The sequence below is a fragment of the Hypomesus nipponensis genome, chromosome 13, assembly GCF_054491055.1.
Source record: "Hypomesus nipponensis isolate SF chromosome 13, ASM5449105v1, whole genome shotgun sequence".
NCBI lineage: Eukaryota > Metazoa > Chordata > Actinopteri > Osmeriformes > Osmeridae > Hypomesus > Hypomesus nipponensis.
This window is the reverse complement of record NC_140373.1, coordinates 16,721,226-16,739,348: the sequence shown is the minus strand read 5'-3', so window position 1 is coordinate 16,739,348 and position 18,123 is coordinate 16,721,226. Positions and strand designations below refer to the sequence as shown.

Here is an 18,123-nt window from a genome sequence, read left to right as displayed (position 1 = left end):
TACAGAAACTGTACCCTCGCACTCTGGGTGCTTGCTCCGGTGGGGACAATAAACAGCCCAAAAGTTGTCTGGATGGAGGCCAGCTGTGAAATGTTACACCAGCCCATGCCAACTCTACTCTATAAATCTGGCCGGGCGGGCTGTCTTCATTGTGGTGATTGCTTGCCTCACCGCGGGAATGAAGTAGGGTCCCGGAGACAAGTGCCGTATATATTGAAAAACAAGATGGTGGGGGATGGGGTGGGACTGGTTTGTTTAATTCCCCTCACAGTAAACTCATCACAAACTAAATCTTATTTTAACTCCGGTGACCGGTACATAAAAAAAATACCCCATCTCAATCCTGCAGTGCCACCAGAAGATGTTTTTGTTCCATTATTGATCTATGGGTCAGTCTACATTACGGATTATAGGAAACATTTCAAAGATAGCCAAGATAATACAGCTATATCAACACAAGCAAGTTTCTCAGTGTCACGTATAAGCAGTAGCTTTCCCTGGTACCATATGGGAATGGTTATCTAAGCTCTGGAAGGTTCTGAGAGTATCTGTTGTATCTATGTTCATATTGAAGCACAAACATCTATTTGTAGCGCTCATCTCCTCTAGAAGAGGGGAAAAGGATGGATTTTCCTTTGACTCAGTGGAAGGCCCAGCAGCGGCACGCTGCATTATGTTAATCTGCCCCCTGAATACAAAGACATACTGCTCTGAAGCCCTGAGAATGATTCTGAACAGGAAAATCCATAACATCCCTCAGATGCATCCCTCTCTCCATCTCTCCCTCCACATGTTTGGCTTGGGGGGACAGAGTCGGTTTCTTGCAAGGACCCCATCCCTGTGGTTGCCATGTAGCATGTCAGCCTATAGGAAGCTTTCTCTACTCCATCTAATGAAGATTTGATATTGAGTTATGCTGGGGAACAGATGGTCTGATCAATGGGTTTTATCACAGCATCTGACAGTCTGAGTGATGGTGACGGATCAATCGGATTAAGTTTATATTTAACCATAATGGAAGCCATTTGTTCCAATGATTCCACCCAGACATTGTAAGTATAGTTAAGTATAGAGTTAGATATCAGCAGGATTGGCTCCTTGAGTTGTTGATCAGGAGGAGGGGCCCACTCACCACCACGTCGGTCCTCATCTTGCCAAAGGTATTGATCAGGTGTGCGTAGTGGTAGTCGTCCATCTGTCTCAGGGTCGCAGTCATGCTGGCCACAAAGCTGCCCTGGGGAGGAAGAGATCAGAAAGAGAAGAACACGTTGAGTGTGACGTAGGGGAACAGCCCTCACTGGAGGTCTGTCCTCACTGGGTGGCCGAGCGTCCGGGGCCAGGGCTCAGACACGGGGGGCTGAGTTCGATGCACAGTGCTGTAACTTGGCTCCACAGGCTCTTGCATGGTAGCCGAAGGCAAGGAGGGGAGTCGGATGGTGGGCAGGGTTGAGGAGACCGCTTGAGTCCTCGTCATGCCTTGACATGACTGAGAGACAGAAGAGTCAGGAGGGGGGAGAGAGAGAGAGAGAGATCGAGGGGCAGATTGGAAAGCGTGCGGTGGTGACAAACATCTTTGCTGCCACAGCGCTCCCTTTCAGCAGTGATCCAGACTGTTCGAGGAAGAGTGGCACGCATGAGGAGAACAGCAGTCACTAAAGAGGAGGGGGGAGTCAGGTGGCTGAACGGTGAGGGAATCGGGCTAGTAATCTGAAGGTTGCTGGATCGATTCCCCGCCATGCCAAATGACCTTGTGTCTCCAAATGACCTTGTGGCACTTCACCCTACTTGCCTCAGTGGGAATGTCCCTGTACTTACTGTAAGTCACTCTGGATAAGAGTGTCTGCTAAATGACTAAATGTAAAGAGAGATGATAGAATATGGTGTGGCTGGAAGGTCTAGTCCGGGATGTCACAGGTAGGATAGGAGATGTGTACCAGTCTGAGGATAAGAGGCGAAAAGGGGTGAAGGGAATTTGTGAAATTCTGAGAGATGAAAAGAGATGCATCGCTATGAAGTTAATTATTGAGAATGTTGACATTACATGGATTCACCAGGAGACTAATTATGTAAGAACAAAGAAAGAAAGTAAAGGGTATCTTGAAAAACACAGCAATAAACTAATATCATGCCTGACTGGAATAAGCAAGACAATAATGGTCTCATCGTAATGCCAATGACTACATGCAATGCCAAATTCATTTAAAGTCAACCACTGTAAAAACTCACCAAAAGGAGTTTATTTTCTGAAATGTTCTGTTACAGTATATATATATATAAATATATATATATATAAATATATATATATATATATATAAATATATATATATATATATATATATATACACACACACACACACACACACACATATGTATACAGTAATCACATAGCTGCTGACATCACAAATGTGTGACAAGATAAGGGAATTAATTAAAAGTTTAAACTGAATCAACACAATATGCATGAGAGCACATTCAAATTATAAGTCTTGAAGTTGGATAAGCCTTTAGATATACAGCGTTCTAGCTAGCTGTGTGAGTGTGAAACACCGTCAACACAGCACCAGAGTGGCTCCCTTTTCAAGTTCTCACATCCATCTACAATAAATACACAGTCTATCTATTGAAAACAAGATCTTCTCTGAAGAACACCTTCATAAAATGAGATTCAAGGAGGCCCGAGAGACTGAACTGTCTGCCTCAGCAGCAGCAGACTTCTGGAACACGAAGGCTCCAAACATTTGAATGGAAAACATGACTCAACATCTTGGTGTCCTCCGTCATGGTTTTTTCCATGCCTTGAATTCAGTTGCATAGTGAGCCGTGTCCCGGAGCAGTAATTAGGCCTGACCTACATACACAGGGCAGCAGGAACAATGCTGAGCACATCAGCCAGCCTCCCTGCAGCCTCTGCTGCCACGCTCTCTTCAGATCTTCACAGGCACTGCATTTAGCACACCGGACAACATCTCGCAAAACACCCCATCCAGCAAAAAGAATGTTTCCAAAACACACTCTGACACCCAGTGGCGTTGTTAGAGATACAACTGTACTGGGGGACATGCCCCTATTCATATCCCTTTTTTTTCCCAAGCATGTTGCGCACAAAATACGACTATGCTATAGAAACTCCCCTTGCTTAACCCACTATAAAACAGTTCAGGGACGCAAGTTTGATATCAGCTTTGGCAGGGACATCTATAGTTAATGCAAGCACACACATTTTTTTTTAGCTTCATGTAATATTGTTTTATGTTTTAGTAAAAACAAGATGATCGGTAGGCCTATTATTTATAAACTTTCTTTAATTTTGTAATGCTTTCTAAGCCTTCCTCATTTTTGACTTGTGTGCCGAATCCGACACCGGGGGCCTCATGTATAAAGGATTGCGCAGCTTTCATACCAGAAGATGGCGTACGGCCAAAACTCGAAAAGTACCTCTGCACAGAAATATTCACATGTATAAAACCGGTCGTACGCCAGGTCCTGCGCACCTTTCCTTTATAAATCACAATCAACGTGAGATTGACCGCACGTGAACGAGCCATTGACCCCGCCTTGCCTCCAATAAATGAATACGCAAATGGACTATAAATTTGCTCCTAAGGTCATTTCTTTGTCTGCATTACCATACTTCTTTGCATAAACGCGCCCTCGAATAAATGCAGCACCAAAAATGAACGTTATTTCATAAACACTGCAGCGTTTATTAGAAGAAATACGGTGACTGTGAGATCGAGGTTCTGACAACAGAAGGGGAGGCGAGAAAATGAGTCTTGTTTGGTGGCCTGTCATCAGGTATTAGCAACAAAAGAAGGTCGGCGGAGTGGAAACCTGTGTTTAACCTGTAGCACTTTGATATTTAGCTCAATGTAAAATGCATTACAAATAAATCATTATTATTATTATAGGGCCATAAATGCTGTGGGTTCAGAGAACTGGACCATGGCAGAAATTAAGAAGAAATGGTCCGATGTAAAACTTTAAATGAAGAAACGAGTGGTGGCGCATCGTAACAGCATGGCAGCTATAGGGTTACCGTGACGTGCATTTCCTGAGTGATTTTGACGTTCGTTTGACAGCCTCAAGTTTAACAGAAGTTATTAAGTGGTGGCTGATTAAACAGAAGGCTATATAGCATTTCCCGTTTTGGGTTTTGGCATTTTGATGTAATCATCCACATTAATGATCAAACTATTATTACCGTAGATAGCCCAAATATGTTTTTTGAATAACTAACGTTATGCCTACGTATGACAGAAACTGTAGTGGAAACTTTATTTTGTAATGTTTGGTGAGTTTCAGCACTTTTCAGTTAGAATTTGCCATGTTACAGAACCAGACAAGACTTTGCGGACGATCCGCACATTCTCACGTCTGCTCAAAACTGTCTGTGAAGGCCCGCACATTCTCACGTCAAGTAGATCTTTATACATCACAAAGTGTGTGTGAAAACCAGCATACGCAAGCTTTTTGTGCGTACGCAACCTTTATACATGAGGCACCAGGACTTCTGTGTGCGTGCTGCAGTGGCTATTTGGCATCAGAAGAGCATGCATCGGTTTGTGTTTTCTGTTAAACTGCTTTGATTTTACAAGCGTGGATTGGGATACTGCGTTTATTTTTTCCGGGATTATCAACCAAAATAAATGCACTGACTAAAAGTAAATTGTTAAAACTCAAACTTTAGATTTTACTGGGGCACAGCAGATTTATACTGGGGCACAGCAGATTTATACTGGGGCACGTGCCCCAGTAAAAAGGGTCTAAAGACGCCCCTGCTGACACCACTGTGTGGCGATATCCAATTGCAGATCAACAATGTATAGCCTTATTATAAACCTGAATAAACTGGAAAGGTACTGTACATTCTTGGCTATGGGCTGTTGATTTGGGGGGTCAATATACTTCCTAGTTTTTCTATGCTGGGAACTAATGGGTTTATGCTGATAAAATATTCTAATATAGAAATAGAGTGCAGGACCCTATCAGACAGAAGTCATCATTGGGCATATTGCAACCATGGCTCACAATGTTGCAGCTTTCAACTTTATCCCAATTAGGCTGAGCTTGATGAGGAGCGAGTGTATAAATGACTGCTGCTGCCGCTGCTTATATAAGTTCCTATTTTCCTAACCGGTGAACAAAGGATCCAATTACTTGATAGCCATGCAGATAAAGGGAAGGGGATCACATGGGTGATGGGATGAGGGGGGTTGGGGGGGAAACAGAGAATGGAATGAAGAAGGAAATAGCCCAGCTGGCTTCCACTTGCTGTGTACAACAGTGCATTCCCCAAGGGAGAGACGATTAATCTCTCATGTGCCCGCTGTTGTGTAGTTCCTTAAGAACTTGTCCGCGGATGACAGGCGCGTCTTTCTTCAATTCGGCCCGTTATTTTTGACGTATAAGAGAGCGGGATGGACATGAGGGTGAATGTGGGCAGACGTAGTTGTAGTTGCGGGCTGGGGGAGGGATGAGGTGGGGGGGGGGGTTACTGCCTTTGGTGAGCTTAGTGTAGTGTTTAAAAGATGGGCTCCTCTGTTTGGAAATCTTCAGAGCCTGTGGCGATGTCTGGGGTTTAAAGAAGCAGTTACAGGCTCCTGCATGGTCTATCTGCTCAGCTGGGAGTAAACTCACAAATAACGCGACACAGGTCCACAACGAAGGACAAAAGTTTCAACAGAGGACTACTTAGCTCCGGCGGCTTCGCTCGTGAAGAACAACGGGCCGATCTCTTTGCACCCAATTTCAAAACAGGCCTCTGACAAGAGCTGCTGCGTGTAGTTAGTAGACCGGTGAAGTGTGAATGCTGGCTGATTGTGGTAACAGGAAGAGTTATGTTGTTTTGTTTTCCCAGCTCGTTTCCTTTGTGTTCGAAAGCTTTAAACTCGAACCAAACATGCTTTGAGATCATTTTATTCCACTAATAAACTACCGAATGGACTTGAATAATCCTTAAGCTTCCCAACAAATGTAATTGCTGCTTTAGCCATCAGTGTTCCTAATGGAGGGAAAATCCATTACGGCAAATTAAATTGAGGTGATGGATTCTGGCTCTGTCTCTCCCAATGGACGTGGTCACTATGAACTAAATATGTACGGGTGGAGGGTAAACACCTTTCAATGTGAAGCAATTACAGTTGGAGACTAGAACGAGACATTATTCCAGGTGAAAACAGACAGAGACATGCAAGAATAAATCATTTAAAGAGCCTCCTTGCTCATAGCAAAGTTAACTTCAGACTTCATTTAACCCATAGAGCCAACTCAGGGCTCAGACCTCCTTCTATGTCATTTCTGCTGTTTTTCCTCAGGTCTGGCATTTTGAACGGCTGTCTCAAGTGAAAGCTCAAAGGGCAGGTTTTCCTCTCGTGTCTGATCTCCTGACTCCATCACAGTGATGAACTGCAGCCGGTTACTATAGCAACACCCCCCTTTTTCGTTTTTCAAAAATGGGATCAGATAAAACTGAGTGGGAATGGAGAGAATGCTTTTCTGAAGAGGTCTCACTCTCGGAACATTCTCGGAGCAGACCTATCTATTCTTCTTTAGGAGATGTGATGGAGACACCGGCACTACAGAGCAGGTGCCAGTGAACTGGAAGTGGAACCAGGAAATGAGTCTTGCTTCAATCCCTAGCTCGTTATCCTATCCAGAGTCATGGAGTTTGACCGAATCTTTTGTTTGAATTGTTCAAACTGTTCTGGATTGATGATTAATCATTAATCAGTTAATTGCCGTTAAGAATCTAACCAATAAAAAATGTATTAACTGACAATGTCTGCTGTCTGCCTTGTTAGTCTAAAAATGGCAATAATTGCGTCCCAGTGTTTCCGATATATTCATCAATGCTGCTGCTGCTTCACAACTTTATAAAATGTTAAGTTGCAGCTATGGAGCTGTTTGCTACAGGGAACTCAAATGAACGGTTGTCTGCTCTCTCTCCACTTGGATGATGAGCAACTGAAACAGTGACAGGACGTCAATCACTCGCCAAGCCATGACAACCTAATAAACAACAGCGCAAGTGCAGCAAAGCACTTTCTCCTCTGGCTCAGTCAGGCAGTGACAAACAGGGCAGAAGCTAGCATTAAATTACTGGAGAACTTGACTAGAGAAAAGGTAGATTTAAATAAGCTGACATTTGTTTGATATATATATTAAAAAAAACACTCTAGCAATGTATTATTTATAGATTTTCATGGCCAATTTTTAATTTTGTATTTCTTATATTGCAAAATAATGTTCTAGCTAGCTAGCACTAACTTTAGCTACAGTCCTGCTGCACTACTAGTAGCTAGCAAACCTTTACAGATTATACCAGTAATGTTACTTACCTAACATAGCTATAGGTCAACTATTTTTACAGCTATGTATTAAAATTAGGGCTGTCAAGCAATGAAAATATTTCATTGCAATTAATCGCATTATTTAATATGATTAATCCCGATAAATCTCAATTAATCGCAAAATTATTCAATCAGTTAAAATGTTACCCCAATAAATGATTGGAAAACATTAAAAGAGTGTACTCAAAAACTTCAAATAGAGCTACATGGATGATAATGTCCATATACCAAGTTCAGATGGAACACAATTTAAATTGTGAGGGAGTTTTATTCACTCACAAACTATTCTGCTGTATAATAAACATCCACAAAATTAGACTTGTTCTGGAATATAAAATACATTTAAGACATGTTATCTAATAGCCTACTACGATATCCTGCTCCATAATATTCAAATCTCACTCAAACATACTTCAGATACTTAAGCAACCACAGATTGACCTTAATATTGAACGATACAGTTTCGAGGGCGGTCCCCACTCAGTCGACTAGTCGATTTTCTGGTCGATATGCTCTTGGTTGACTAAAGATTTTTTTAGTTGAGCTGCCTTTGCAGTGTGAGATCTGATTCCCGCTTGTGTCATCATTGCTGAGTTAATGTAATGTTCTACAGAAATTGTAGATTATATTATTAAGACAAATAAAGCAACTCTAAAATTATATAATTTAAAAGAAAAGGTGTTACATTTCATTAAAGTACATTTACATTTACAATGTACCGGGTGACTCGAAAAACGTTGAATGCAAACTCTGCCAACAACGGTTTATTTTTCATAGTTCGACGTTGAATATGATGTAGCCTCCCACCTGAATTTTTTTTAGTTGGCCTAGCCCTACTTCACTCATGCTAAAGCGCTGGGTTGAAAAATGAATATGCCTATTATAAGAATCACATCCAAATCGAATGACATTATCTTCTCCGGCAAAGACAACAACATTTTTCTCTTTGCATTAACGCGCTAACTTTGACAGTCCTAACTTAAATATTTTGCAATGGTTACAAGATCCACAACCCATCAAATACTGTATACCATTGAGTACTGTCAGGGCAATTATTCAAAAATAACAAAGATAAGGAACAGTTGAAAACATCACGTGCAGAGAACTTAAATGCATTTTCTTCCAGAGGTCCAGGGGCACTGGTTAGGATGGATAGCATAGTGAATTGCACCATGTATCAGGAAGCTTTGACTGACAATCTGGTTGTTAGTCTGGTTGCCAGAAGGCTGGGACTTGGCCCTAGCTAGACTTTCCAACAAGACGCTGGCAATATTGTAATGTATATGGTTCCCTTCTTGCGTACATGCAGTCAGTATACATTGGGCTTAAAGTTTGCCATTGTAAAGTTGAGAGGAAATCGAGATTCTAGGGTCAAGAAAATCATGCGCGTCCAATGATTAAATTAGAATCTATTAATGATCAGTGATTGAGGAAATATCTGTTTTCAAATGTTAGCATAGACAATGACTGGGGCTGAATGCAAGCATATGACAATAGCAGCATATTGACTTGGATCTATCAAAGTATTAATAATATTGACGAGGGATGGATCTTAGAACACATTCAATGAACTGTGTGGGGCACAAATCGAGGCTGACTCTTAACGGAAATGAGGAGCTGGGATTAGTAGCAAGGGGCAGATCCATCATAATTCTCTCCCCCTCTCTCTTTCTCTTCCCGTCTCCCCAACCCCGCCTCCCCCACCCCACACTCTCTCTCAAGATAATTCATCTCACTTCTAACGCTGACAGCAAGGGACCAGAATGGATGTTTGCTCTCCAAGTGAATAAAAGGACCCATACACCAAGCATCATACGCAGAGCATTGTTTGAAGCCGTTAATTGGGGCGGAGGTGGGGGATGTTGTACAAGGGCCACCAAGGGACCAGGCTCTGCCTCAGCATGCCTGAAGAGCAACAGGGTGGGAAAGGAAGAAGGGGGAAAATAACAAGAGACAAATTAACAGAGAAAAAGAGCAAGGGAGAGAGATAAGACCAAGACCAAAAGGTAAAGTATCACTTTCCTCTGCACCACAACCTTTCTGTCTTGGTTTGTGGCCAGACCAGGGGTTGACGTGAAGGGTGAACGACAGCAGAGAACATTGAAGACAGAGGCTGAAGATAATACTTCTTTAACTCATGACGAATGGGGCAACTTAACTTGGCTGCAGTATAAAGACAGCCATTTAGCAGTGCCAAGTCATTGAGACTTTGGTATTGTAAAGCATGTATAAGGGGCACAGCTCTCCTGGGCTGAAGGACACCCTTTTCCCACACTCACCTATCTGTAATAAACACACCTGTAGTTTATACCTGGTTTACCTAGCTTACTTAGACTCAACTGGGTTTCAATGTTGATAGACCTGTCGTTTACTTACTAATTGTTAACGTTTATTTTGATATACATGAATGAAAAAAAGTTTGGTAAAACAACAAAAGATAGTTAGCAAACAGAGGGTTTTCTCTCGGTTGACATGGTTACCTAGGAAAGACACACTGCTGCTGCTGCATCTGAGCCCATCCAGGGAAGAGCAGAAACAATCACACTTCCACAATTTGTGGAATGGCCACCATCTGTGTCTGACTGGCCCAGCACCACTGCGGACCAGCAGGGGAAATCTCTCGGTCACCCTCTCCGCCGTACCCTCCCAAGAAAGCACCAAGCACACACACAAATGAAGTCAGTAATGTGCACGCACACACTTACAGGCAAACACAAACACACTAATTTAGACATGCAGGCAGAGCGGACAAAGGAGGATGACTGACACACACACACACACACACACATACACACACACACACAGAAGCTGCAAAGGGCCCCTGGACGTCTCACAGAGGACTCCCAGGCTGGAGGAGATGGAGAGAGGCGACGTGGACACACAGGTCATTTGACAGCTGCAAGTCTCCCCAGACTCCCCAAAAAGACCCTCCCAGACAGCCCCCCCCACCCTCCCTCCCCCCCAGGCCGGCCCCTCCCCGCACCTGCACCTACCACACTGATTCAGGGACAAAGGAAGAGATATAAACAGTTTCCCTGATGATGTACGGTGGTGTTAAGCAAAGTAGTCACCCATGAAAGTGAGCCATCAAGGTCCTCATCCACCCCCCCCTTCACAGACAAGCTTAAGGAAACACTTTCACAGTCCACTTCCTTAAACCCCGCTGCCTCCATTAATATGACAGGATTGCAACCATTCATTATTTAGCAAAAAAAGGAAATAGATTTCACTGCCCTGAGTGGCTTCTCATAGGCTGGCAGAGCCCCGTTCAGGCCTGCGCCATGCTAAGCCTTGTCGGACATCTCTGTCAGACGCCAGAGGTGTACTGGGCACCTCCGTCCCTCCCGGCTGGAGGTCGTTGAGATGAAGCCTCATCTCCAGTGTTTTCCGAGCCTGGATGCTCACTCGGGGACTAGGCAGACTGGCACCGGTGGCAGGAGCTGTGGTCCACAACCTCACTGACAGGATTTGGGTTCACTGTCACTTAACAGCTATGGAAGAGGGGGGGGGGGGGTGTCAAGTTGTGTTGGGGAAAAGATCTGCCGGCCTGGGTGGGATCACTAGCAGCTGCAACAGATCGGCTACTGTCTGCAGAGACCCTGGACACCTGGACTGGTAATAACCGATATAAACACAGGTGGCTAATGTTCCTTTGAAGCCTCGACATACAGCTGAAATCTCATGACGAAGGTGGCAATAAAGAGTGAGTGCAGTGGCTATTAACGCTTGACGCTCCATGACCCGTTTCCTCGCTGACTGACCAACTTGGACACGGTCCAACAGTCCTGGCCGGGATGGAGAGTCAGGGACGATTACAGCTGCAATCAAGACACTATGGAGGGCAGTGGGAGGGAGGGGACGAGAGGCAAGAAAAAGACAGAGAAATGTGATTGATTGATGATTGAGAGGATTGAGAGTGTCTCTGTATGACTGCAGGGCTGGCCATTCTTGCAGTCACATGTGCAAAAGAAAAATCCCTCAGCAGAGCATTAGCTCCAAGATAATAACATCAATACAGACAGTCACTCCAGGGATTCTCCCATCGCCCCTTGTTTCTCCACTCTCTCAAAGAGCTTCCGCGATTTGCTTACACAAGCACATTTGTGACCCGGCTCTTTGAAGAACAGAAGATGATATTGCAGCTCTATTCACAACCCCACTCAGCACAAACAAACACAACCTCTTAAATGGACACCCTATCCATTACATTAATGACAACGCTGCCAAGGTCACATTTAAATAGCTTTCCCCAGATGATAATCCTGAGGTCGAATCTTAAAGGGTTGGACCCCTGGCATCAGACGTGCGCTTCCTAGTCGACCAGGCGGCGCTGTAACGAAACGGCAGCCTGTCACGGCGTGAGTGTTAAGTTCAGTCAAGCGGCAGTCCAAAAGGGAGGGATGAAGGTGTAATATCACGAAAGTGAGGGACGACTACCGGGAAGGGGAAGAAAAAAAGATGAGTCTTAACAGGACTGTGTCTCTAATTCACACCCTCCACATGGGTGCTTGGCCAGGCGAGACTGCGGATATGGAGACAGATAAACGGGCAGGTTTGCTCGGGCGACTGAACCATCACACAGCTGGGGTTTGATCCAGGGTGCTCTTACAGACACAGATGGCTGTATCTTTTCAACCCAGCTTTAGGTTTACCAGAAGCCTCAACAAACATTTGATGGATTATTATTTGAGAGTTATTCAGCTGTATTACATAGGTCTATTTCCACCTCACTCACAACACAGACACACACAAAGTGGTATCTGGAGAATCCACCGTCCTATTAAAGCATGCCTTCAGAGGTAGGAGCAGGCTCTTGTCCTACAGGGTCAGAGCTAGCTCTGAGGCTGGGAGGACATCACTGGGACAAGCTGCTGGGAGATCAAAGGAGATTCAGGCTGGGAAGAGGACAGAGAGGGTGCTTCCACCTATGATGAACCTCCTGCAGAGAGGAGGATCACACACACACACACACTCTTATACTGGTCTATATATATATATATGTATATATTATACTGGACTATGGATTGGACATATTGTAAATGCTTCGAAATCCTGGCATTCAAAGCGACAGGCTATTGTAAGGACTTCATTTCACAGCTCCTGCCCCAAGGACGACAAGTCCTGCTTGATCTATGTGTCGTCTCCGTGGCGATGAGGGCCACTGATGCTATTGGTTCTCGCTGATGAGATAAGAAGATCTCCGCTGTACATGCACAAGTAAGCCAGATGCCGGACTCTTACTCTCTTTCATCCCTCTCTCTTTCATCTCTCTCTCTCCCTCTCTCTCTTCCACACTCACATACACAGACAGAAACCCACACACACTCACACACCACAGCGGAGCTGCAGCAGCGAGCAGCGCAATGGAGATATTCTGCGTGCACAACAGCCGTCGCTCAGCGCCCGGGACTTTGCCGTGCATGTGAGTGTGTGAGCGTGAGAGAGAGAGAGAGCGAGCGAGCGCGAGAGAGGGGGGTGAGTGTGTGTGTGGGAGCGAGCGGCAGCCAGTGCACTGAGCAGGGGAGAGCAGCGGAGAGGACGGGGAGAAGAGAGGGGAGCGAGCCGGAGTCTTGGTGGGGCTACGGGAGGAACCACACGCCACTGGAACGGAGGCTGCCAATGTGTCACAACTCCTTCCAACTACTGTGCCTGCCTGCCTGCCCGCCAGCCCCCCCGCCCGGCTAACTTCAACCATGGCATAGCCCCCCTGCCCACCAGCCAGCCAGCCTCTAATCCTCAGAGGGACATGCAAGGGCAGTACCGGGGATCTAGACGCTCTCATCCTTTTCATCAGTGATTTACATCTGAGGTAAGTCGCCTGCGCTCTCCTCCCCCTCTCTGGTACTCTGCTCTGCTGTGGACCCTCTTCTCCCCCTTTCTAGCCTCCTCCTACTCCTCTTCTCCGGTACCCGGCTCTTCTCCTCCTCTCTGACAGCCTCCTCCTTCTCCTCTTCTCCAGTACCCTGCTCTGCTCACTCTTCTCCTCCCTGGTCCCCTGCTCTGCTCCCTCTCCTCCTCCTCTCTAATAGCCTCCTTCTCCTCCTCCTTCTCCTCCTCCCACTCTCCGGTAACCTACTCTCCCTCCTCCCTGATCGCCTACCCTTCTCTCTCTCCTCTTCCTCCTCCTCGGCCCCTGCTCTGCTTTTCAGGGGAGTGGGTACAAGTGTGCATGGGGAAACCCCTCAGATCTTTCACCAGGGTTGCGAGTGAAGGATGAGCCAGGGAACTGGGCTGTCACTGGGGATTCACCTGCATGCTCACCACATGCAGATGTGGAGCCTGGCTGGTAACCATGGCTACAAGTTGAGAAAGGGGAGCATTTCTTTACTTGTTGTTGTGGAATGTGTTGTCTTGGGCAACCCCAAAATGATGAAGCATTAGGATGTAGGGTGGATGAGGGAAGCATGTGTTTCATCATGTGTAGATACACACCAAAAAAGTATCTGGTCTACATACATTTTTTGCTTCTTGAACAAAATTGGGGTTCTCGTTACGGCTGTGACAGACCGCGTCTTTAAGGGACTGCGATGATGCTGCATTTCCTATTCGACTGAGAACGTGTGAGTTTGTGTGTGCGAGTCTGTGTTTCATGAAACGTGTCAGCGTTTTTCATGTTGGTGCCTACTCCCGGATACATGCAGGGATGGCCTGTTGGGGGAGAATGTTTCGAGGTGGCTGAAGGGTGAATGTGCAGCGCTAGTCATGCGTTGGAGGTGGTGGTGGTGGGGCAGGGAGTAGCAGGGTAGAAAGCGCCTGACGTCGAGGACCTTAACTGTGGAGTAATCTAGATGAATGGGTCTGGTGATCCAGCCCTGTGTTCACAGACCTCAAGGGCAGAGCATGACCATGGGATGGACGGTGAGTAGATAGAAATGTTCCCTCTTTAAGCATTACCCCCCCCCCCCCCCCGCTCCTTCAACCCCCTCCGTGCGGACTCGTGGGCGAGTGTGTGTAAAAAAACAAAAATAAATAGCTGTTAAACACATTCTCAGAGAGCAAGCGATGGGCCTTAAGACACCCCAGATCTAAATGTCCTTGGTTACTTTCCCCTCTCACTCTCTTTCCCCTTCAAGCCAGCTGATCGGATCTTGCAGACCGAATATGCCCCCCTTCACTCTACTCAGAGAGAGATAGAAGGTGAGGGCGAGGGGGAAGGAGGTGGAGGTGGGAGGGGGGATGGAGGGAGGTGGGGATGGAGAAAGGGGGGACAAGAGAGAAGGAGAGGGAGATCTCAGAGAGGAGTGTCTGCATGGTTGTCCACTAGGAATACGGCCGGCTGCTTCAAACCTAATCTTATTTTTAGGAATCAGTTGCACCAATCGGTAGCTTCTCAGGGTAACAGTCTAGAGAAGACCACCGTGCATTCATCCCCATCGCCCGGTTCTACAGTACAATAACACACAATACATTTCTATAGAGAGAGAGACAACAAAAGTTTGTGCAACAAACCATTTGAGATCTCTGGGGATGGGTGGAAGGGGAACTGTGAATGATAGACGAAGTGAGCCCTCAGCTCCCTTTCATACAGCAACTCATTCATCCAGAAAACAGAACGCTCTCCTGTAAAGAGGTGTGTCTGGCTGGGGCCAGATGCTAGCTTTCATGTGGTAATGGGATTATTCATTAAGAGGCCCCGCTCCTCAGAGGGCACAACACAGGGGCGCACGTCAACCGGGGGCTGGGGGCAGGATTACAGGTGTGTGGAGGAGGGAGGGAGGGGGCAGGATTACAGGTGTGTGGAGGAGGGAGGGAGGGGGCAGGATTACAGGTGTGTGTAGAAGGAGGGAGGGTGCAGGATTACAGGTGTGTGTGTAGGAGGGAGGGAGGGGGCAGGATTACAGGTGTGTGGAGGAGGGAGGGAGGGGGCAGGATTACAGGTGTGTGGAGGAGGGAGGGAGGGGGCAGGATTACAGGTGTGTGGAGGAGGGAGGGAGGGGGCAGGATTACAGGTGTGTGTAGAAGGAAGGGAGGGTGCAGGATTACAGGTGTGTGTAGAAGGAAGGGAGGGTGCAGGATTACAGGTGTGTGTGTAGGAGGGAGGGAGGGGGCAGGATTACAGGTGTGTGGAGGAGGGAGGGAGGGGGCAGGATTACAGGTGTGTGTGTAGGAGGGAGGGAGGGGGCAGGATTACAGGTGTGTGTACGCAGACTGAAGAGCCGCACAAACAATGATTGGTTGGATGGCGGAGGGAGGAGTTACTTGTTTCCATCTGCCGAATGAGCACACCATATTCTCCCTTGTCTGCCTGAGACATTCAAAGGCCTCTTTATGTCACACCAGAACGTTTTTTTGTTACATATTCCACAATATAGCTAGGTAGCTAGCTATAGATAGTAAGTAGATTGCTACCTAGCTATATAGGGGACATTGTTTTGTTTACCAAACCACAGTAACTTCTTCTGTGAGATTTTCCTGTGTTACAAGCAAACACATTTTCCCAAATGTTCCATTTTGCGCAATTGCACCGCCTAGTGCACATTTCTTTCATGGCTATCTACACAAGGCCACACAACTATAAATGCTGAGCATGCCTCTGCACAAGTGCACACGACATTCAAAACGCAGACCCGCAAAAGCATACACCAGGCTTTATAAGGGTGGGTCGTAAATATGAGGGTATATTAGAGGTGTGGGGGTGGATACGAGGGGTATATTACAGGTGTGGAGGTGGATACGAGGGGTATATTACAGGTGTGGGGGTGGATACGAGGGGTATATTACAGGTGTGGGGGGTGGATACGAGGGGTATATTACAGGTGTGGGGGTGGATACGAGGGGTATATTACAGGTGTGGGGGTGGATACGAGGGGTATATTACAGGTGTGGGGGTGGATACGAGGGGTATATTACAGGTGTGGGGGTGGATACGAGGGGTATATTACAGGTGTGGGGGTGGATACGAGGGGTATATTACAGGTGTGGGGGTGGATACGAGGGGTATATTACAGGTGTGGGGGTGGATACGAGGGGTATATTACAGGTGTGCGGGTGGATACGAGGGGTATATTACAGGTGTGGGGGTGGATACGAGGGGTATATTACAGGTGTGGGGGTGGATACGAGGGGTATATTACAGGTGTGGGGGTGGATACGAGGGGTATATTACAGGTGTGGGGGTGGATACGAGGGGTATATTACAGGTGTGGGGGTGGATACGAGGGGTATATTACAGGTGTGGGGGTGGATACGAGGGGTATATTACAGGTGTGCGGGTGGATACGAGGGGTATATTACAGGTGTGGGGGTGGATACGAGGGGTATATTACAGGTGTGGGGGTGGATACGAGGGGTATATTACAGGTGTGGGGGTGGATACGAGGGGTATATTACAGGTGTGGGGGTGGATAGGAGGGGTATATTACAGGTGTGGGGGTGGATACGAGGGGTATATTACAGGTGTGGGGGTGGATACGAGGGGTATATTACAGGTGTGGGGGTGGATACGAGGGGTATATTACAGGTGTGCGGGTGGATACGAGGGGTATATTACAGGTGTGGGGGTGGATACGAGGGGTATATTACAGGTGTGGGGGTGGATACGAGGGGTATATTACAGGTGTGGGGGTGGATACGAGGGGTATATTACAGGTGTGGGGGTGGATACGAGGGGTATATTACAGGTGTGGGGGTGGATACGAGGGGTATATTACAGGTGTGGGGGTGGATACGAGGGGTATATTACAGGTGTGGGGGTGGATACGAGGGGTATATTACAGGTGTGGGGGTGGATACGAGGGGTATATTACAGGTGTGGGGGTGGATACGAGGGGTATATTACAGGTGTGGGGGTGGATACGAGGGGTATATTACAGGTGTGGGGGTGGATACGAGGGGTATATTACAGGTGTGGGGGTGGATACGAGGGGTATATTACAGGTGTGGGGGTGGATACGAGGGGTATATTACAGGTGTGGGGGTGGATACGAGGGGTATATTACAGGTGTGCGGGTGGATACGAGGGGGGCGGGGATGCTGTATTGAAGATGCGTCAGGCTCCTTAAATCACCTGGCTGGTGCTTGAGAAGGGAGACAGATATATGAAGGCATTCATATACTGGATGGATGTGTTTTTACAGGGGCACATTAATGAACATGACTGAAATGTGCCTTCTCTGTTCGCCAAATGCCTATTTTTCATCTGTAGACTCCTGACAGAATGTAAAAAAATATACACAAAAAGACAACACAATGCATCTTATATTAATACATTATATATAATAATATTAGTGGTGGGCCATTATCGGCTGCGTTAACGTGAGACTCTTATTGGGCAATAAAAAAAATATAGCAGTTAATCTATTCTCAAAGTTGGATTGGCAGCTGGGTTTATACTACGCAAGCTATGATGACTTTCACCTTGATATTCAAATAAGCCATTTTAATATCGATTAATCTAGATTAATTCCAAGATTACAGTGAAATGAATCTAGATTAAAAAAAATAATCTATGCCCACCACTAAATAATATACAATATTAACACACATACACAAAATGAAAAATGATTGATCCCAAGCACAATAAATCAAAGGATGGATGGAGAAGTGGAGGACATGTCTGAAAAAGCTGTGTGGGACAGGCTGTTCCGCAGCCGACACCACCCCAATTACCAGCAACACTCAGCACAAAGTAGAGCCAGGTTCTCACACACGCACGATGCACAGTACTGCAAACTCTCTCTCTCCCCCCCTCTCTCACCCACTGCAAACTTTCTCTCACACCGACACACACACACAGCTGACTGGGACAGGTATTTAGGATGATTCACATTACGAT

At 46.3% G+C, this 18,123-nt stretch overlaps 1 protein-coding gene across 2 annotated transcripts in view; it reads right to left on the bottom strand.

The window, feature by feature from the left end:
• Positions 1-18,123, bottom strand: part of dock1 (dedicator of cytokinesis 1) — a 202,626-nt gene that overhangs the window by 65,069 nt on the left and 119,434 nt on the right. For both annotated transcript variants that reach the window (XM_084671137.1, XM_084671138.1), the window contains exon 28: positions 1,133-1,234. In XM_084671137.1, coding sequence (XP_084527263.1) covers positions 1,133-1,234 — 102 coding nt within the window. The remainder of the gene's footprint in view (positions 1-1,132; positions 1,235-18,123) is intronic.